The sequence below is a fragment of the Trachymyrmex cornetzi genome, unplaced genomic scaffold, assembly GCF_001594075.2.
Source record: "Trachymyrmex cornetzi isolate Tcor2-1 unplaced genomic scaffold, Tcor1.1 scaffold685, whole genome shotgun sequence".
NCBI lineage: Eukaryota > Metazoa > Arthropoda > Insecta > Hymenoptera > Formicidae > Trachymyrmex > Trachymyrmex cornetzi.
In genome coordinates this window covers 120,218-142,417 of record NW_017300009.1, presented here as the reverse complement: position 1 = coordinate 142,417, position 22,200 = coordinate 120,218, and the positions used below count along the sequence as shown (strand labels likewise).

General features: G+C 33.5%; 3 protein-coding genes across 4 annotated transcripts; 1 reads left to right on the top strand and 2 right to left on the bottom strand.

Moving 5' to 3' along the window:
• Positions 1 to 1,075: 1,075 nt before the first annotated feature.
• LOC108767506 (uncharacterized) lies at positions 1,076 to 6,455 on the bottom strand. Of its 2 annotated transcripts, XM_018517417.1 has the most exons (7): positions 6,431 to 6,455; positions 5,935 to 6,220; positions 5,324 to 5,616; positions 4,581 to 4,730; positions 4,394 to 4,508; positions 1,401 to 1,578; positions 1,076 to 1,315 (listed from the first exon to the last, which is right to left on the bottom strand). In XM_018517417.1, the coding sequence occupies exons 2-7, from the start codon at positions 6,145 to 6,147 to the stop codon at positions 1,182 to 1,184; spliced, it is 1,083 nt and encodes a 360-aa protein (XP_018372919.1). In that variant the 5' UTR covers positions 6,148 to 6,220; positions 6,431 to 6,455; the 3' UTR covers positions 1,076 to 1,181. The 2 variants fall into 2 exon arrangements, with proteins under 2 accessions (XP_018372919.1, XP_018372921.1); XM_018517419.1 differs by lacking the exon at positions 6,431 to 6,455 and having other exon boundaries at positions 4,581 to 4,724; positions 5,935 to 6,308.
• Positions 6,456 to 13,612: 7,157 nt separating this feature from the next.
• On the bottom strand, positions 13,613 to 15,529 carry LOC108767500 (uncharacterized). The gene is made up of 2 exons (XM_018517412.1): positions 14,998 to 15,529; positions 13,613 to 13,932 (listed from the first exon to the last, which is right to left on the bottom strand). Exons 1-2 carry the CDS (start codon positions 15,527 to 15,529, stop codon positions 13,613 to 13,615), a joined length of 852 nt encoding a protein of 283 aa, XP_018372914.1.
• A 3,170-nt stretch (positions 15,530 to 18,699) lies between these two features.
• Positions 18,700 to 20,112, top strand: LOC108767498 (uncharacterized). The gene is made up of 2 exons (XM_018517411.1): positions 18,700 to 18,766; positions 19,487 to 20,112. Exons 1-2 carry the CDS (start codon positions 18,700 to 18,702, stop codon positions 20,110 to 20,112), a joined length of 693 nt encoding a protein of 230 aa, XP_018372913.1.
• Positions 20,113 to 22,200: the final 2,088 nt, after the last annotated feature.

Sequence of the window (22,200 nt, the reverse complement as noted above, 5' to 3'; positions counted from 1 at the left end):
ATAATATTATCAACAATTTAAATACGACATGACAATATCTTTACATCATCCAGAACTGAAGCATACGAATTTATAAAATACAGTGTATATAATTTAAAAGATATTTAAGCTCCTTCCTAGGATACAAAAAAGTACTAAATAATGTTCCACTTAAATCTAAGTCTTGTCGATTTTAAGAGCGAGCTATACTAAATATGTCTCTAGCGTTATCCCTAAAATTACTGCGATAACAATTTCGTTGCTCAAAAATGTACAGTAACACAATAACACAATCTACTTGTATTATACATTACAAATTTACTGCCATAAGCAAGAATGGAACCCGTATCAAAGCCACTGTAATCGAATTATGTGACCCAAAATCAATTTGTTATTGTAAATTTCTTTTTTAGTGACGATTTCTGTGTCATCGATCGACGCAAATGCAAATTGCATGATAACGTAACTTTGTATTAATTTTATATATATATATAGCATCACATATCGTATATGTACAGCTTCGCAAACGCAAATTTATTATTTCAAGGATTTAAATGCAATTGTATCATATAAAGAAACGTATATTCAATTTGGATAAGAGTGCCATTCAACGAACCGATATCGTATTTTACATCTACAACATGACGATTAATGTAATCTTTATATGCTTTGAGTTGTATAAATGATTAACAGGGCGATTAACAATAATACTAAATGCCTGCCCCGAAAAAACGCCTCCGACTCGATTGTAATGTTACTGGACCATCCAGATAACCATCGAGACACATCCTACTAAATTATAAACGTGTAAACAATGAATTTTCTACGTAAGCGGATGTACATCTACGAAATTATGGAATAAACTTAATTTTTGTATAAAAATTACAGTACAATCAGTTTACATTCTTTTAATCTTTTTTTTATTGCCTCAGTACACACAGCGTATTTTAATTGTTTTATTTGTTCCACCACTAATTATGTACAAATATAGCTGAGTACTTGTTAAACATAATATATGCCACTAATATGATAAGTCAATCTTAAAAAAAATTCGCACGTATTCGATGTTTTGAACATCAGATAACAAAATCTTTTCTTTTCATTGTACAAATAAATTCATTTGAAAAAAGTTCGTATCTTCTGTCGTTGGTATAAATTCTGTAAAAAAAAGTGCTCCTTTCCAGAACTATTTTAATGTAACTTTACAAATTTTCTACTGACTCGTCATCTATTTGCGTTTCAAACGGTTCCATTTTCTTAGGATCCTTTATTGATATATCTGTGATGCTTTTAGCTTCACGAATCCTTCTAATTTTCTTTTTAATTGTCATTGCACCTGTTCATATAATAATACATTATCTAAGTTACAGTTTAATTTATACATGCAAACTTCAAACAAAAAGTAAGTATATAGAACTTACAAACTAATGTTTGCCACAATTCAACTTTCTTTGCTGTTTTGATATTACTTTTCCTCAAAGATTCTTTATGCCTTTTATGAATGCTAGCTAATTCAATGGCTTCCTGCGTCGGTGGTGGAAAGAGACAAATTTCGAGCCAATGTGTAGCTTTCGCATGTCCAATCAGTCTTATCCATACCTAATTGTAAATATATTTTCATTAACATATAACATTTATATATATGCATATACACGTATATAATGTAAAAAAATTAACATTGTTTGTAATATTTATTTAAATAACATATATACAGGACTACGAGCCAAGCAAGGTCTTCATGCTAAGTTATTGCAAAAACAAATAGTTTCCGTTAATAAATCAAACTAATCAAGACTCCTTACAAATCAAAGAATTGGAAAGAGTAAGGGCACTAGAAGTCGAGCACAGAAGACGTCGCGCAAATAATACACTTATAAAGAATGAAACTTCTTTATTCACTAAACGCACTTACATGTTTTGACTCATTTTTTCCTCAGAGCAAACACTAACATATATAAAGTAAAAGTTATCCTGTCATGGTGAGCTCCCCTACATCGAGAATTTCAATGCCAGAATTAAATAAAAAGAAAGAAAAGAAAATGAAAAAGAAGGGAAATATTAAAAATGTCAAATTAAAGAATATAGAAATTAATTTATCAAAAAGAGTAATAAGTCCTTCTGACAAGATTTTTTATCACTTTACAATTGTCATTAGTACTAACTAATAACTAAAAAAGTGACTCACTATGTCTGATATCGACTGGCCAACATATCAGGAACCGGTTCTTGAATTATTCATGATAATATTTGCGATACGGTAGTTTGTAATTGTGGTAAACGTCCCTATTTTCGGGATAATTAATTATATTATTAAAGCTTTTTGATAAATTAGTTTCTATATTCTTTAATTTGACATTTTTAATATTTCCCTTCTTTTTCATTTTCTTTTCTTTCTTTTTTTTAATTCTGGCATTGAAATTCTCGATGTAAGGGAGCTCACCATGACAGGATAACTTTTACTTTATATATGTTAGTGTGCGTTTGCTCTGAGGAAGGCTCAAAAATGAGTCGAAACATGTAAGCGCGTTTAGTGAATAAAGAAGTTTCACTCTTTATAAGTGTATTATTTACGCGACGTCTTCTGCGCCCGACTCCTAGTCCCCTTACTCTTTCCAATTCTTTAACAAATAGTTTATTGTAACAAATGTTTCGACCTCTATTGGGTCGTTATCAGTGTTAATCTTAATAACAATATATAAATCACATACACATTTGAAAAATAATCTTAAACAAGACAACTTAAAAAGTCAACACAATTTAAAAAGAATATAAAAGTTTCATCAATTGTGTAAGTATATCCCTACCGTTTTAGATAGTTGTGAGAATTACTCAATATCAAAACATGAAAACGCAGCAATAGCCTTACTCGGTGTATGAACATGACAATGTGGATGAATAACAAACGCTTGATGGTCGTTAACGGTTCTTGTAACATGACTCTTATAAAGCGCAGTCTCAAAAGCTTAGAATTACAATGATAAACCAATGCAATAAACCAGTGTTAGTCTAAAATCACAATTACGACCTTAAGAATAATAATTTAACAAACAAAAATAAATGTAAATATATCGTGAAATACAGAAATTTATAAAATTATAAAACACACATATATTCGAAATTATGAAGAACTAGTTATAGAAGTGACGTATAAAATTGTGAGTCTAATAATATAATGATTATAAGATTACAAATAAAAAAACCGGGTTCTCCTTCGGTTATTTCAGACCATCGCATGAAATTTAATCATAATTTTGATTGGAAGGAAGTTAAAATATTAGATACCGAACCATTTTACAATAAAAGGTTAATATCAGAAATGCATATAAAAAGACAAGCACAAGGTTTGAATAAGCAGACTGATACAGAATCCGAAACCTTATCCGACATGTATCTACCTATACTCCAGTCGCTTTCCCCTTTCTAATACCTCCTTAGATACCTCCTCCTTTCATTCTTTCCCCACAGTTCCACTCACTTGTCTTAACTATCATACAATATCAGATGAGTTATCTTTTAAAGAGATCTGAGTGCTGATTATCAGTACATCTTAATTTGCCATTTATCTAATGTTGCTCTCAAATAGATCACTACTAATTATCGGGTACTTTTTATTTTATATTTTGACAGTTCGATATGTAATTTTAATCGTTTTTCTAAAATTCTAATTTTAAACTTTATAACAACTTTTTACTTTGCGATATACATTTTTATATATACAATTTGTTTTTTTGTTTATAATCTTATAATCATTATATTATTAGACTCGCAAATTTATACGTTATTTCTAGATCTTCATAATTTCGAATATGTGTTTTATAATTTTATAAATTTCTGTATTTTACAATATATTTACATTTATTTTTGTTTGTTAAATTATTATTCACAAGATCGTTTGTAATTGTAATTTTAGACTAAACACTGATTTATTACATTGGTTTATCATTGATTATAATTCCAAGCTTTTGAGACTGCGCTTTATAAGTCATGTTACAAGAACCGTTAATGACCACCAAGGTCATCGTTATTCATCCACATTGTCATGTTCATACACCGAGTAAGGCTATTGCTGCGTTTTCACGTTTTGATATTGAGTAATTCTCACAACTATCTAAAACGATAGGGATATACTTACACAATTGATGAAACTTTTATATTCTTTTTAAGTTGTGTTAAATGTCTTATTTAAGACTATTTTTCATATGAGTATCTGATTTTTATATTGTTATTAAGATTAACATTGATAATGACCCAATAGGGGTCGAAACATTTGTTATGATAAACTATTTGTTTTTGTAATAACTTAACATGAAGACCTTGCTTGGCTCGTAGTCCTATTTTTATTATATTAATTTTATAAATTATTTGAGCCATAGTTCCTATGCTATTTTTATATATACAGGATATTTGTTCTTACCGAATCTAAACATTCTACTGTAAACCAAAACCACAAGACAGGTTCTATCCTTGTATATTTAACTTCTTCTGACCAAAGCATAAATGTAGGCACATAATGTAAATATAAATATATCCTGAGGAAATCAACATATAATTTTTGTTATATAATAATTCGATAATAGATTGAAAATATAATATTTACTAACCAAGTCAGGCAGTGTAACAGGAATAACAGTTTAGAGACTGGTCTCCCAACAGTTTGAAAAATGTACACCAAGATCCGACAGACACTAACTATCACAATGTCAATAGTTTTATACATTAAAAAAGTACTTGTAACTGTACACCACCTATCGCTGTGAAAAATAGATACATATATAATATATTCTTTTATATATATATATATATATATATATTAGGCATTAAACTTAATTCCTGCCATTTTTTGTCTTCAAAATTGATTTGTTTTGAAGAGAAATACCTTAATCAAAAAAGTATTATTAATTAGTAATAAAGTAGAAAATGGAGGAAATTACTTTAATTAAAGTATTCATCTTACCTTCGAAACAAATCAATTTTGGAGACGAAAAACGGCAAGAATTAAGTTTAACACCTAATACATTATAAAACATCAATACACAAAAATGTCAATTTAATATTGTAAATTAAAAATCAAGAAAGTTTAAAAGTTTACATAGGGCGTTTTCCAGCAAAGACATAGTGTAACACCGTAAATCATAACATTTTTGTTATTTGTCAACACTGAATAAGGATGAAATAGTTCACTATGTTATACTACATCCTTGCTAAAAAGAACATCCAAAAACAGTTTTCTAGGGGAGACAAAATAGCTGACAAAAAAAGAGAATAAACATTAAGCAAATAAAAACTGTATAAAAAATGAAGAAAGGTGTGTCTACAATAAAAAAGTTTTAACTAAGAGGTTTACTTTTGTTGATATGGATTCAAGACAAAAGATGCAAAGAGCAAGTTTGCGCAACCCTTTATCCAAGCACCATAACACAGTATATCAATCTCCGCTTGATGAAAGTAAAAGCTCTTATGTAATGCAATCCCTAATTCCTGGTATGTCATTCCCTGTTCGTGGGATGCAAAGCTCAACATTTGCATGGTCGATGATTTCATGTAACATATACTACCAAAACAGAATCCACAGTTCCATGCAGCTTTGATTATCCTGCTTCGCTGTACCAATGGAAAATGCATCTGCCTAAACAGGGACTATGCACAATAAAAAAACAAAGAATATATTTTAGAACAAAGTATAAATATATATTTGAAATGTATATTTTATTTTTATATATATATAAATATATGTATATTCAGTCTGTCCAACACTGCCCACTAAACTTCCACCTCTCCATCATTTTGTCGAGCACAAACAAAAATTTTGGAAAACTTTCTTGGATAGAAAAAAATGAACGTTAAAACTCTGTCCAGTGACTCACACTTAGCTTGTAAGCAAAGAGCTGAACAGACTTGTTTTAGAAGAAATATGCACGACAATCAAAGTTTTATATTATTTTTAATTGGACTCACGTTAAGACATTTTTCGTATACCAAATACAATATTGTCCAGAATAGGATAAGGTATCCAACCAGCACATCGGTGTTCCGTACCTTCGTGTCATTTGGATAACGCGAGCCGATTGCTTGTTCATTCCATAAATTCGGGAGAAAAGGCAAAAATTTGGTTGGATCGAGCAAAGAGTAAAAGCCGATGGCCCAGTTATTCGCAGCTTGTTCATACATACTCTTTATCGTCTGATAGTGATACGACAAAGGAATGACATTGTTCGCAATGTAAAATTTAGAAATAACAGGACTGTAATGGTGTTCCAATAAGAACACTTAGGCCGGTATTCATAGTCAGATCTTATATTCAAGACCGTCTTAAGTACGGTTTTAAGAAGTCACGCACCAATCAGAAGGCTGCATTGGCGTCTTAAGACATTATTTAAGACGGTCTTGAAATAAGACTTGATTATGAATACCGGCCTTAGATTTATTTCTTAAATCTCCAGTTATCACGCACTTATTATATTTGGTTATGGCTTCTAGCTAAATCAGCTGATAAATCTATTGTTTGTGAATCTGAGAGATATTCGCTAGAGGACGCGCGCTAACGCGCACGGTGGCCACGTGCTGTGCACGTGTATTCAGATTTTCCAAACTGATAATTATAAAGCGCGGATAGCCGAAAAAAGGTTATTTTTATAAACTTTTTCTCGAAAAGTATTAAATTGTATAAAATTTTTTTATTTATTTATTTGAAGTATATATTTTCAATATATTATTGTAAACAAGAATTACATATATAAATAATATATATAATATAGATATTATAATTTTTAAGTAGGTAAGTAGAAAATATAGATATTATGTATAAAAAAATATATAAATATCTATAAATAATTCATAAACATATATATAATTATATATGAAATATGTCCATATAATGTTCAATATATCCTTCTTTCTTTAATTTGTAAAATTACTTTTTAGTGTAATACAATTAACCAGTGAAAAATATAAAAAAGCCCATCAGAGTCTACAAAACTCTTTATTTTTTTCGTGTGAATGTAACAAAACGAATAAAATAAACATTTCGACCCATCAATTCGAGTCCTTATCAATATAAAATATAAATTAAATTACATAAGTAACGCAAATTTCAAGATAACGATTCCTGACAATTTAGCTCGTTCTTCTTTATCCAAATGCCAAATTAGATAAAGTCAAAACGGAATCATATACATTGCGTCAATAAGTAGAATCACAACGCTCATCAGATTGTCAGATTTGATGTAAGCGTTTCTCGCGATACGACGTAAAGGTCTTGTGGTGTCGACAGTCAGAGATGAAAAAAAATTTTTTTCTATATTTGTTTAATAAAATTAAATTAAATAATAATAAAATATCAAAAATAATTATAAAGATAATTTTTGCATTATTTCTCGGTAAAAAATTTTTCATGCATGAATATGTATAAATATGTATAAACATACATAAATATTCATAAACATGTATGATTTATATGAAATATATGTTCATACACACAATATATACAGGGTGTGCCGACCTTTTTTGCCAATCACTTTTGTGTAGATAAAGCGGACTAAACTGAGTCGAAAAGTCCTCTACCATTTTGCAATTTTCGCAATAGTTGACAAGATATTAATTACTAAAAATTGCAAAATATTAGTCTTGAATAATTTTTTACTTAAAACTTTACAGAAAAACTGCCAGAGACAAAAATTATTTATTTTCTTCTCATAAAGTTCTGAGAATTTTTTAAGAATTTTTTAATACCGTATTTTCTCGTGTAGGTAAAAATAAAAAAATACAGTACTAAAAAGTTGATAAAAAATTCTGAAAAAATTCTCAGAACTTTATGAGAAAAAAATAAATAATTTTTATCTCTTGCAGTTTTTCTGTAAAATTGATAGTATTTGAGTAAAAAATTATTCAAAACCACAATATTTTGCAATTTTTAGTAATTAATATCTTGTTAACTATTGCAAAATGATAGAGGACTTTTCGACTCAGTTTAGTCCACTTTATCTACACAAAAGTGATTGGCAAAAAAGGTCGTATATATATATATATATATGTTCATACATCCCTCTTTCTTTTGTAAAATTTATACCTTTTAGTGTAATAGAAACAATAATTATAGCAATGTGAAAACATAAAAAAATAATTAAAGGGATAATTTTCATATTGTTCGTTTTAGAAAAAAACAAGTTTAGAAAAATGTAAAAAAAATTGCTCATACACGATTATGCATAATTTTTTATATAATTATACATAAATAATTTTTTTACATTTTTTCAAATTATTTTTATTACATTAAAAAGTAATTTTACAAAAAAAGAGATGTGTGAACATGTATGGACATATTTCATATATGGTTATTATATACATACATATTATAAAATTTATTTAAATTTCGCTCGTTTTTTGCAATGCAAAGTGTAAAGAAAACAACGGTCTGAATCGAACGGTAATAAAGATCTTTTATATAAAGTAATTTAATCGCATACAATGTTTTAGTATGACAAACAGTATATAAAGAATATAAGAAAATATAAAACTTAATATAGTAAGTCGAACTCACAGGTTCGGAACTCACAGGTCCTTCCTCAGCGATTCATGAAAATGTTACATAGTCAAAGAGATGGATAATCTTACGATCAGTGAGACATAGGGTGCTTTCTAGCAAGGGACACAGACACAGTGTAACACAGTGAATCATACGTCCTTGTTGTTTGCTTACGTTAAACAAGGATGAAATGATTCACTGTGTTACACTGTGTTTGATTGTGTCCTTGCTGGAAAGCACTCTTGTGGTACAATTGTTTCGAAGAGTTGATTCTCCTGTTTTTATGTGAATTGTGTCTAAAGTGAGAAATTCATTGTCGTCAACATAATATATCAAGTCAAGAGGTAAAAAAGCATAAGTTATATGAAAGTAAATTGCCAAATTATTCTCTATTGTCAAATTTTGTATTACATCAATTTAAATATTTATAAGATGATTGAGGTTGAATTTCTTAAAATATGCGAAAAGAAGCTACATATTCGTCTGATACTGTTGAGCGCAAGTGTAGTTACAATGGTGACAGACAGAGATTAAGGGTACCCGACTGATATTTATTTATTTGTTTAACAATTTTTCAATAAGTAACAATAAGAGTCGTCCAGACGATCCGTGTCTTTCTGAGAGTATATACCTTTGTTTTGTTTTTTAATGTGTAGCATCTCTAAAATAATTTTGTTGTTGTAATTCTCTTTTATATCTAAAATTAAGGCTCCTTCCCAATTAAAATTGTGATCGTAATTCAGTCTAAATCAGAAATTAATTAATTTCAAAGCCAGAACATTGTTTATCAAATTAATTGTCAAGATTGTGATGCGTTGTATGTGGGGCAAACGAAAAGACAACTTAAAATCCGTATAAATAAACATAGAAATAACATTAAGCAGAATTCCTCCGAACTCTCCGTCATCTCCGACAATAGACTGAATTACGATCACAATTTTGATTGGGAAGGAGCCTTAATTTTATTAAGTTTGCCTTTATGAACTTTAATAAAGGAGCTTAAAGTATTTAAGATTCTGTAGCCAATTATGAAGTTGATTTGTTAAAAGATGAAGTGACAGAATACTAAACCTTCGGTATATAAGGTACTACAAAAGAATTTTTTTAATAATATATTGTTTGTACTGTCCGAGATCACATTGTTAACGCTCTGTGTTTAATTTCTCATGTATAATTTTTTTAATTCTTTTGTTTATGCAATTAAAAATTAGAGACAAACGATAGCAATTGTTTAGGAGAATGTTTACAACAAATTCAATATTTTTTTGATGGAATTTAGGATGAGAAAGAAGAATGGCTCTGTCCAAGAGACTGAAAATCGAACCAATTTTATGAGAGGTAGGATGATTGGATAGAAAAGAAAGATATCCGCCGGAGAACGTCTTTTTAACCAGTCAACAGTTATTTTATTATTCTCAACCTTCAATAGTAGATCTAAAAAGCTTAAGCATCTGTCATTTTCAATTTCCATGTGAATTGTAACCTGTTATGGAAGCTGTTAAAAACCATGAGAATGTTGTCGATGTATTCTTTTGGCGCAGTCATAATAATATCATCGACGTATCGTTGATAAAATATGGAATTTAAATTCAATGTGTCGAGAGCTTTCTCCTCTAAATCTCGCAATACAATTTCAGCTAAAATAGGGGACAGAGGGGATCCCATTGGTGTCCCAAAAATTTGTTTGTATATTTTGTTGTTGAAAGTGAAAAAGATTGAAGTAAAAATAAATTTTAGCATTTTAACAAACTCGACGCATGGAATATTGGTTTTAGTTAAAATTAAGGGCCATCTTTTTTCTATGCTATTGATTGCAAGATCTAGAGGAATGTTCGTAAACATAGAAATAACATCAAGTGAAAGTAAAACAGAATTGTCAATATCGGTGTCATTTAATGATTTGAAAGCATCGTAGCTGTTACGAGTTTGTCGTGGATTCCTCTCAATATAAGAGGAATGTAGGAAGCAGCTATGGGATACAGGGATGTGTTGACAGAGAAAACTATAATTCTATATGGTGTATTTCCTTTGTGAATTTGAAGTAATCCGTAAATTCTAGGTAAATTAGAGTCGCTGGAAGGTAGTACAAGGTAACCTTTTCTTGTAATGAGATCTTTATCAAGCCAATTCTTTAAATAACTATTTAGTTGCTTTTCAATTTTGTTAATCGGATTGTATTCAGTAATCTAATAAGTGTTTTTATCCTGTAGTGTTTCTTCAATTTATGTAATCTTGTTTTTTCATCGCGACTGTTACATTGCCTTTGTCAGCATTTGTGAATATGATGTCTGGGTTCTTATTACAAAAAAGTTTGGTAACTCTATACATATTCAACAATTCAACTTCAAATTGTTTCTGTTGATTTTCTTCAATAATAGTCAACTTTAATATTTCGATTCGCGAGGCAGAGCGACGCTTATTTCTGTCAGATTCTTTTGTTTTATGCAAAAACGCGTCGAATAAGCATAATTTTATTGATTTTTAAGTTGCGTGACCTATTGTATATAATTACCAAATTTTGAACTTACCGTTATCGATGTCTTGCAGAAAGTACAGCTGGATCCTTCTGAAATTATATCACAAGTGAAATACTTATGCGCTTTATTGGTAGTTACCCTCTATACAGCACAAAATGATTGCAAAATGATTGAAGATATATCTCATTGCAATGTTGTAATATTGCAAATAGATTGCGCAATGTATTTGCAATATATTCCAACGTCATAGCATCATAAAATGTTCGCCTTCAGCAAGATTACGCTGTAATGTCGTAGCAATGTTGCAGCGCAATGTATTTGCAATGAGATTATCAAAAATAATTCTTTTATTATTACTGAATATAATTTGAAAAACAATTTTTGATATAAACAAAAAGATGCAAAAAAAAGAACTTATCAAAATATATTTTATATTATAATTAATGTATTTTAATTATATTTTATATTATAATTATTATGCTTAATTGAAAATTGTATATCCAGGTACATATATACATTTTTTTAATTTTATACATATGTAGACATGTATTTTACTTTTCCGCAAATATATATTTTACACTTTATGCATAGGTACACCTATTTTATACATATTCTTAACTAGTGAAATGGAAATAATAAGAAACCCCACGCATTCTATTTCATTTTTTTTTGCCATGTACAAAGAATTTTTTTAATCCAAATATTCCAAAAAATTATGAGAATTGATTATAAAGTTTAAAAAATCTTTTTGCACGACGACGATAACAAATGTTTCAATGAACACTATAATTCCCCTAATGGCTCCCGCAACATTTGCCGCGCGACAAAATGCGACACGGTAACCAATAAATTTACAGTTCCTCACATGTTTATTGGTTATTGCATTTTGTCACGCGACAAGCATTTAGTGTGCAAAAACCATAAATTAATGGAAATAATTAACAATCATATAACGTGTAATTGACATATGTTTCCACATATGACAGCGATTCATTACTCAAAAGTCAAAATATTTTTTAATGTCTCTGTAACAATGCTGCAAGATTTGTAAAATCTTGCGCCGTAATATGTATATATTATAATTCCGTAATATGTATATATTATAAGTTTCGAGCAGAATCTCTGTTATTGTATGGAAGTCGGTGGTCAATATTTCGAACAATTATCACGCTAACTTACACAACGGTATGCGTCTTAGACCCTTTTTTTGCTTTGCAAATGATTAATGAATTGATCCAATAGATAACAAAGAAAAAAGCGTAAAGATATGAAGATTTGTTTGTTTCATATTAAACATTCTGTATCGTCTAAACAAATTGATCGAATTAAAAAAAATCAAACATAGGAATGTAAGGAATTAAAAGACCTTTCTAATGATATATATCATTTGAACCCCCCCCCTTCCCATTTAAAATTTTTTAAAGATTGGCACCCCCGTTTAGGGAGTTAATCTTGATGGTAAGAATTATACGTCAAAAGATGGCCTCTTCCAAACAAAAATTGATCTTTTTACGTTTTATTCGAAAAATCATTTTTATAAGAGATATTTGGTCTGTTTCGTTTTCAATAGGCCACCCTATATATTGTTATGCATTATTTTATTATCATATTATAGTGAATATTACATCTACATCGCAATATGGTTCTACCTCGAAGGGGATAATCATCTTCCAACTCAGTAATCATATTAGAAAATGTCAATGAATGATGATATTACGCGAATTACGTTTATGTCCACATGAATATACAATTGTTGCAACAAATTCTTTGTGGTAGGAAGTGACGGTTATACACACTTGATACAGTAGAAATACAATATTTATTACGAGTAACCTCTCCGACATATACATCCTTACAGTCATAGAGCCAATAATAGTATCGAGAGTGTCTAGTGCGCAGTAACAAAAATGGACTCCGAAAGGAGGGGGGGCGCGCTTCCCTAGCCGCACGTTTTGGCGCGTATTCAACATCTCTCCCACCTTGAGGTGCATAGTATAGGGTTTAGGGGCAACTCAACCTATCCTAAAAAACAGGAGACAGAAAAAAAAACAAAATGATTAAAAGCCAAGTCGCAGAGGCTTCTTGTGTCGGCCGCTTCGTGTCTTATGACTTGTTTCTTCTTTGGGTGCAGGTTTCGACTCGTCGAGTATTTTCTGTGGCGGTTCCTGAGCTTTTGACGTCTCTAGTAATTGGTTGATCTCGACATCGGAGTGTCTCACTTCCAGGGATATCAATTTTTGTACCGGCCGGATTAATTCACCCTTTGCAGTAGTTAGTTTTGCCACGCGGACTGATTCATCCTTTCCTAAGAAAATTTCTTTGACTACGGCGAGCGGCCAATCTAAACGCTTCTGCAAATCGTTCCCGATGAGTACAACATCGCCAACAGCGACTTGAGCGTAGTTATTTTCGCACTTGGTTCGTCGGGATAATTGTCCTAGATATTCAATGCGAAAGCGCTTTCTTAGTTCTTCCCTTAATCGTTGACGATAGCGCAACCTTTTTGCGAAGTGAGAACTGTTAATCTGATCTAAATCTGGAACGCTACTTTCTTTTACATCTTTAATAAACATAGCGGGAGTAATAGCCGCAACTTCTGTGTTTTCTTCGGCTAAATAGGTAAGCGGTCTTGAATTCATGATATATATCCGGCCTCGCAGTCGCATAGAACCGTGGTCATTTCTTCATAATTCAAAGAAGTCTTTCGTAACGTTCTCTTCAACAATTCCTTCAGCATGCGGATAAGACGCTCCCAATATCCTCCCCACCAAGCAGCTGAAGGAGGATTAGAATGCCATTCCATTTCATTAAGAGCACAATAGTTGGAGATCTTTTCCCAGTTGATCTTTCGTAACAGATTTGCAGCTCCTACAAAGTTTCTGCCATTGTCGCTGTAAATCACAGAGGGTCTTCCTCGACGAGCTACGAACCGTCTGAAAGCTTCCAAAAATTCCTCTGTTGACAAAGACGAGACTAGTTCCAAGTGGACCGCACGATAGACAGCACATGTGAATAGACAGATGTAAGCTTTACATCCCTCCTTTAAGAAAAGAGGTCCAGCATAATCGATGCCCGTTACCTCGAATGCCGAAACATCTCTAACTCTGTTTTGAGGTAACGAGCCAGGGGGTACCTCTAGGTTTTTCGCCATGTGTCTGCAGCAGGTTGTGCACTTGTGTATGACAGAGCTTACGGTGCGGCGGTACCGTAGAATCCAATATTTTTTTCGTAGATTGTTCATCACAATGTTGATGCCAGTGTAGAATCTTGAATTTGATATGTTTTCTTTGATGTAATTGAGGGCGAATAAAGCTTTACTACACTTAATGAGAATGTGGCCAATTAGTTTAAGGATATAAGTTTTCCTTTATTATTGGATGTACAAATCGTAGATGACGGCGCGAACACGTCCGAGTGACACGACGGCTACGCTTCAAACTGTCTTCAACAACTCGTTGCTAGGGACTCGTAGTCAAGGCAAATTAACATGGCAGTATTGCCGCAACGTGAACTAATCACTTTTACAGTTTACACCAGCGTGGTTAAGTTTCAGATGTAGATAGTAAATAATCTTTTTCGTCAGTGGGATCCAATAGTATAGGGCACCTAAAATGGAATGTGTCTTGACGATTGGAGATTACTGTCTTGGTTCGCAAGAGTCCATTATGTTCAAAGACATTCAACCCACGCAAACGGGGATCGTTCCCCCCCGCGAAAGATTCCTTTTGAGCCAGCTTGCAAAGAAGTAATTCAGCGGCAACAATCTCTTTTGCACTTAACTCTTGCTCCCTGGTCACGGAGATCCCGCGACAACCGTTTAAAATGTTATCCACGCGACCATGCGTAAAATCTTAGGGTAAGACGAGAATCTGTGTAGATACCACGGAATATCCTCTTCGCTGGAAACCTTCGTGGAGTTGACCATAACGATCCCGCTTATAGGGGTTTCGAAGGTAGTTTTCTTCGATTGTCTAGGGATCTTACGCAACTCCATATTTATCATTTTCTCGTTGATTTCACCCTCTTCTGTAGGCCATCGATCGGGGGGGAGTTTCAACCACGCGGGCCCCTCCCACCATCTGTACTCAAAAAACTTTCTCGTATCACAGCCTCGAGAAGGTAAGTCCGCAGGATTCATCTTCCCAGGAACGTATCTCCAGGAACCAACTTCAGTAAGTCTTCTTATTTCTTGGACGCGGTTCCACACAAATACAGCCCACTGTCTCGTCTGACGTATCCAAGTTAGGACAGTGGTCGAATCGCTCCAGAAATATATTTTGATGTCTCGGTAATTGGTGGCCTGGATAAAAGAGTGCATTAGTCTAGCTCCAATAGAGGCGGCCAACAGTTCGAGACGAGGTATAGTCTTCTTGCCTTTCGGGGCTACTCTTGACTTAGCTTCGATAAGATGGACTTCAACCCCTGCGTCTGCTTTTACTCTTGCGAAAAGCGCAGCCGCGTAGGCATCCTTGCTAGCATCCACAAAAACATGAAAGGATAATGATTCGGTATTCCTTTCTTCTCCAAAAATACATCTAGGGACTTTCAACATGCTGAGGAGGTCCAGTTATCGTGTCCATTCTATGAATTCGTTTTTGCTGTCGGAATCGATCTCGGTGTCCCAGTCCATATCTTGATTCCAGAGACGTTGTAACATCAACTTTGGCTTTAAGAGCACTGGACAGACGAGCCCGAGAGGATCGAACACTTGCTGTACTCGTGATAGCACTTCTCTCTTTGTTATCTTCTCCGGGATCGGCCGTGAGGGGAAACCTGACAATGAGAGTGTATCACGTTTGGTGTCCCAAACGAGTCCGAGTATGGTTGATCGATTCTCTGAGTTCATTCCCGTATACTTCCATCCTCTCAAATCGAATTTTGCTTGACTCAGTAGGGAACTGGCTTCTTTCTGAAAGATCTCGAAATCAGAATGAGAATCAACGCTAGTAATACAATCATCGACATAGAAAGACTTTGTTAATTTCTCGTAAATTGATTTCTGGCATTGCGAAACATCGGACTGTAAAGCCCGTTCAAGATGCATATCGATAGTAGCTCCCAAAAGATATGGGCTGCTTGTTACGCCGAATACGACCCGCCGATGACGATAAATCTCCAATTCTCCATTGGTACCCCACCACAAGAGCCTCAGAACATCCCGATCTGACGAGGAGATGTTAATTTGTAAGAATGCTTTCGCAATGTCTGCGGTCACTCCTGTCTTTCTTTCTCGAAACCGATGTAACAGTGCCGAAATATGTTCAATGAGGTTGGGATCGGTTTCTAGACATTGGTTGAGCGAGGGTGAATCCTTGGTCCTTGCTGAGGCGTCAAAAACCGATAGGATCCTAGTGGTTCCTTCCTTCTTAACAACTGGTCTGTGAGGCAGGTAATAGCTTTCTTTTTGGACTTTGTGTGTAGGCACTCTCTCGATGACACCTTCGGCGAGCCAGTTGTGTAAGACTGAGTTATAGTCTTCAAACAAATCTTCATGTCGTAGTTTCTTGGTGACAGCTTTTAGTCTCCTCTCCGCGACATCTCGGTTATCTTGTAAAGGTGGATGATTTTCCTTCCATGGTAGAAGAACTTTGTAGTGGCCTTCATCGTTGACTCTGGTTGTTTCTTGAATCAGTTGTTTGATTTCAGTCTGACGGGCCTCTTTAGTAATGCTTTCTATTGGGTCAGTGATACCCAATGTGTCAAGTCTCCACAGGTCCGACACACTTGCTTCTTGTGAGCATGGATATAACCATTAGAGCTGCATCTGACTCGCTGTTATCATCAAGTTTTCTGCCCAAAAGGATCCATCAAAGTTTGGTTTCCAGAGCCGTTATTCCTTGATCAATCTGAAGTATTTTTCCAGTAAGTATTTTGCCAGCAACATCAGCCCCTATCAACAATGAGATAGGCGCTTCTTCTTCTCCAGTATCATGTGGATGTATATCTTTTCTGCTAAGCATTTCCTTCCATGGTCCGCTACTCATCCTGGGCGTATCTTGACAAATGACACCCTGTTGCAAAGCCACGAAGTCGCATTTGTACCATCTAATACGTGCCATCTAAGTTGCTGACATAGATTCGACAAGCCTTGTGTCTTTGGGGTTTGGTTTTGCTTCCGCCAAACAGCAAATGTATCATCGTCTGCTCGCCTACAAATTCATATCCTAGCGTTTTCGTTATTCCCTCTGAAATGTAAGATCGATGTGAACCGGTACCTATGACCTCGGACTTCTGCCTCACCTTTCGGACCATTTATCTTAACCTTTAATATCGGCAAAAAGATTCTAGTACTTGACGAGATATTAGCGAGACAACTGTTACCCTCATTGAAATCTAGATTGGTAGGCTTTTCCTCATTGGCCTGTTTTGACTCGCTTTTATTAGATAAGTTTCTACATACCAAGAGAAAATGTCCTTTTCCGCACCAAGGGCATCTTTCTCTGCTGCGACATTTTAAGTAGCTATGTCCCACCTTTAGACATTTGTAGCAGCCTTTCCTTTCTTTTATGACCTTCATCCTCTCGTCCATATTCATGCTTCTTGCTTTTTCGCAGCGCGAACTGTCGTGACTCTCTTTACAAAATAAACATTGTAGCTTTGTTTCTTTCACGGCTAACAAACCAGCTGCTGTGGCGACATCCGGATCTCGATCTGGATCATTTTTCTTCTGTTTTCTTTTAGTTTTATCTTTGGTTATCTGGACGTCTCTGTTTTCGAAGCACGTCTTGGCCATCTGTATGCGCTCTTCATTTTCCACCTCTCTTCCTAGAAAAAACATTAAATTCGTGAGACGGTCTTTTGCGTTAAGAGTCACAACAGATACACCGCCTAGAGGAATTGACGAGGTCATTGTTCGTTGCCATATTCGCAATGTCTCTTCTGGCAGGGAAGATTCCACCAAAGGGAACAACATAGCTGCGCACATATCTGTTGTTATCTCCAAGGTCTTGAGCGCTCGCATGTGTGTTTCTAACTTGTCATAGATTGAGACGAGCAATACATTTTTACCTTTATCTAGGACTAACTTTAAGAGTTCGCGCACATAAAATTCAATCAATAAATCCTTTTTGCCAAATCGAGATTCGAGACTTTGAATGGCTTTTTCATAATTACTCGCTGTGAAAGGAAAGCTATTCACAACTTCATACGCACGCGAGTCCTTTACAGTGGACTGTACTAGATAATGAAATTTATCCTCCTTTGACAACGCGCGGTCATCGTGAATCTTCTTGAAGGTGCTCCAAAACGGAAGCCAGTCTTTGATATCTCCACCAAATTTCCTTAATTCGATTTTCGGCAATTTTAATGCGCGTATACTTTCCTGAGTCGTTGCGGCCGTTGTGTGAGCTCGTGTGATAGCCGGTGTCGAAGGCTCGTAGCGGTCTTGTGGTTCTATTAAAGAGGTTAACTCAAGTTTGGCCTGATGGTATCTCGTCAAGTACTCATCTGCGTGCTCTGCTTCCTTGTTGATAGCCTATTCTGATTCTCCTGCTTCGATCATCAATCCCTGTAATTTCTGGCTTAGCTCGTTAAGTTCACTGGCTTTTTCTCGAATCAATGCAAAACTGACTTGCATGGAGGTTAAGTCTGGCGATTCTTTCCCTTTCTCATTTTGGAAGGAAGTATGTGCTCTCGTAAACGCGGATCGCGTTATCTTCTGTGTTAACCTTATTTTATCCATCGTGTCGGGGTCACTTCCCAATAGTCTCTTGTCACTGTACAATGGTTGGCAACGAAAAAATCGATTGTCCTGTCACGGTCGCCAGAATGTTGCAACCAATTCTTTGTGGTAGGAAGTGACGGTTATACACACTTGATACAGTAGAAATACAATATTTATTACGAGTAACCTCTCCGACATATACATCCTTACAGTCATAGAGCCAATAATAGTATCGAGAGTGTCTAGTGCGCAGTAACAAAAATGGACTCCGAAAGGAGGGGGGGCGCGCTTCCCTAGCCGCACGTTTTGGCGCGTATTCAACAACAATCATCCGATATGTTATTTATTATAGTAAATATTTAAAATTTAAGAAGTAGAACTTTTAATGCATCCTTTTTCATGTCATTTACAATACATATGTAAATTACGTTAAAAAATATATCTTTTAAAAAACTATTGCGTTTAATTTTAAAAATACAAGGAACAGTTGTTTACAAGTTGACTATAATGCCTAACGTCTGTCTATAATACTATTCCGTATCACACATATTATTTTAAATGAGCCAATTATTATCAGACACGGTCATCAGCTGATAACAAATTGTTCAGCATTCTATTTGCAAAAAGTATGCGTTGATATGCGCAGTTAAACTTTTTGTGGTACCGCGATGCACCAATATCTATTTCCCAATCTTCATGTTAATTTCATGAAACTCGTAATTTTTATTTGCGCCAAGCAAAATTAGCTAGCTTTTACAAGAAGCCACTATTAGTGCCGCGCTAATTACCGAAGTGATATAAACTCAATCAATAACTCACGTATATTTCATTATTTTTATTATTCAGACACCTGCGAATCGCGTATTCAAAATAAAATGTCCTACGAAAGCGTTCAAAGATGGATCAACGAGATGATGCTGAAGATCATCGAGAATCTTGAATTGGACATTCACAAAGCTCAGTACGAATTATTAGAATCTACTGGCAATTTTATTATGTCCAACATATATCATATACGTTTAAAATTTGAGAATAAAACAAACAGACAGAGCGAGGAATTGTCTATAATACTGAAGATGCCCATGTTGGATTTTAGTCAGATAGCTCGTATTGATCTTCAATTTCGCAACGAGATCCTGTTCTATCAAATGCACACCCGACCGAATAATTATGCAAAATGTTTCTATGTTGAAGAACGACCGCCTATCGACTCTATAATCGCTTTAGAAAATGTCAACGGACAAGGATATTATCCTTGTCCATATAAATATGATTCTCCAGTGGAATACACATTAGCGGCAATGCGCGAGCTGGGACGATTTCATGGTAAAGGATATGTCATGAAGGAAATGCAACGGGAAAAATTTTTTGATATCGCGGCGCAAATTCAAGAAATTAGGTTTACAAACAAAACGGAGAATCTTTACAAGTTTGCTTGCAACATTAAGATATCACGGGTGAATAAAATTTAATGTCGATTAATAACATGAAGCTCAATAATGAATAGATTTTAAGCTTTGATTTGTCAAAAGTGTAAAATTCGTTCCCTGTACAGAGCTGCTAACTGTTTCATATTTTTGACATAACATCAAATGTATTTTATATACCATTTGTGTGAAACTAAATATATTGAAAGTGTTCATGAACATCGAAATAAAGAGTATCTCCTTAATATAAAATGTAGAGTCTTACCACATTCATTAATGCAAAATGATATCGAGAATGGGAACATCAAAATAATCATTTTCTGTATCAATACTGTTATCTTTCAAATTAAAGTTGAATGAGACACATCAAGCTTCAATGGATTTCTTCCAGATCAATGCTTTGCTCGTGGTATGTTACAGTTTAACACCTCAACATTACAGTTCAAAAACTATCCATTATTGATGTCCATGATATCTTTGAGTGTATATCAGTTGCACACACACACACACACACACAAGTTCACTAGCATTAGCCAATCACAGCTCTAGAAAAAAATAATTAAAAAATCTCCCTAGGTGAAAGTCGCTGTAATTGATAGTGGGCAATTACAACTGCTCTCGATATCTTTTGTTTCAGATCATAAGCTATATCATATGTGAAAATCAACTCTATTATCAGTACAAAATATTCCATATAATTATTCAGTACATCTTTAAAACGTATCATGAATATATCTCGATAATAGTACATGACATCACTTTGCACAGCTTGTCTCATTAAAATAATATTTTAAAACTATGTTTATATGAGAATACACAGCCAATAAAATTTTCTGTACTGTATCAATGCTAAGTTCCCGGAAAAAAATGTTTCTTATATTATTCTACATAATTATACAAAATTATATAAAATTATATATAATTATATGTAAAATTGACATATTTTACATATAATTATATACAAAGTATGATATATATTACATTTTTTTCCGAGTTTATATATTATGGATATTATACTATCTCTTATACATATATAATGTTACTTACATATATATTTAAGCAAATATATGGTTGGAAAGTACAAGTACTTGTAACATTGTTAACGTTAAAATTACATTTTTTTTAATTCTTTAATATAAAAACTTATTTAAAAGAAAAGGCTTGATTCTGGATTTTAAATTGTCTATAATAAAATACATATTTGACTAAATTTATTTCATTAACTACAAAATTTATTACATAATTGACGGCAATCCTAACAAAGTGACGAAGAACTTCAAAAATTCACCACAATCCGATTGGTAAAAGTATATACCCTTAGAAACGTAATTAAATGTCATTTTTGTGTGTGATTAAACTTTGGAGCATTCGTGGAACAAAAATTAAAAATAAGTTCAAGTTAAATAGACAGACAATTAACGATCTCTCATAAATATGTGTGACGAAAATTTCCTACGTTTGTCTCTACATTTTGTGCCAAAATCTACATGTGCGAGAGCAATGTCCAAGATCTTTGACAATAGGAAAAAAAAAATTTGTTGACATCCCGTATTCAGAAGTGCTCTGAATAACTGAAAACTCCCGCGCGTTCTTTCATACGTGCGATCGAAAATTTCCTATGTTTGTCCCTGCATTTGAAACTAAAATCTACAAGTGCGAGAATAACGAGAATTTACGGCAATTTATATATGTAAAAATTCTTCATAAGAAAAACAAAAAGTGTGTTTTTGTCGATCATTCTAATTTTTACTCGTTTAATATAGTTGACCATGTGAAATTTATTATTCATATGTGTATTGATAAAGACTCCTTAGAAACATTTTTATCATTTTCTTTCTTTACTGCCTGCGAAATGTATTTTACAAATGCACGTTATTCCCTTAGCGGCCACACCTCAGCCCGGCCACATCGCGGCCACACCGGGGTACATACTTACCCCACGCTAAAAAAATTAGTTGTACAAGATATATGGGTATTTTAAGATTTCTAATCGATTGTTTCATGTTTGTTGAACAGTTCTTCAACATTTCTAATGATTTATATTAGTCAATTTATAGATGGCGCTCTAAAAATTGGTCATATATGTGAAAATTCGGCAAAAATGACTTTTTTCAGAAAAAAATTCATTACTCC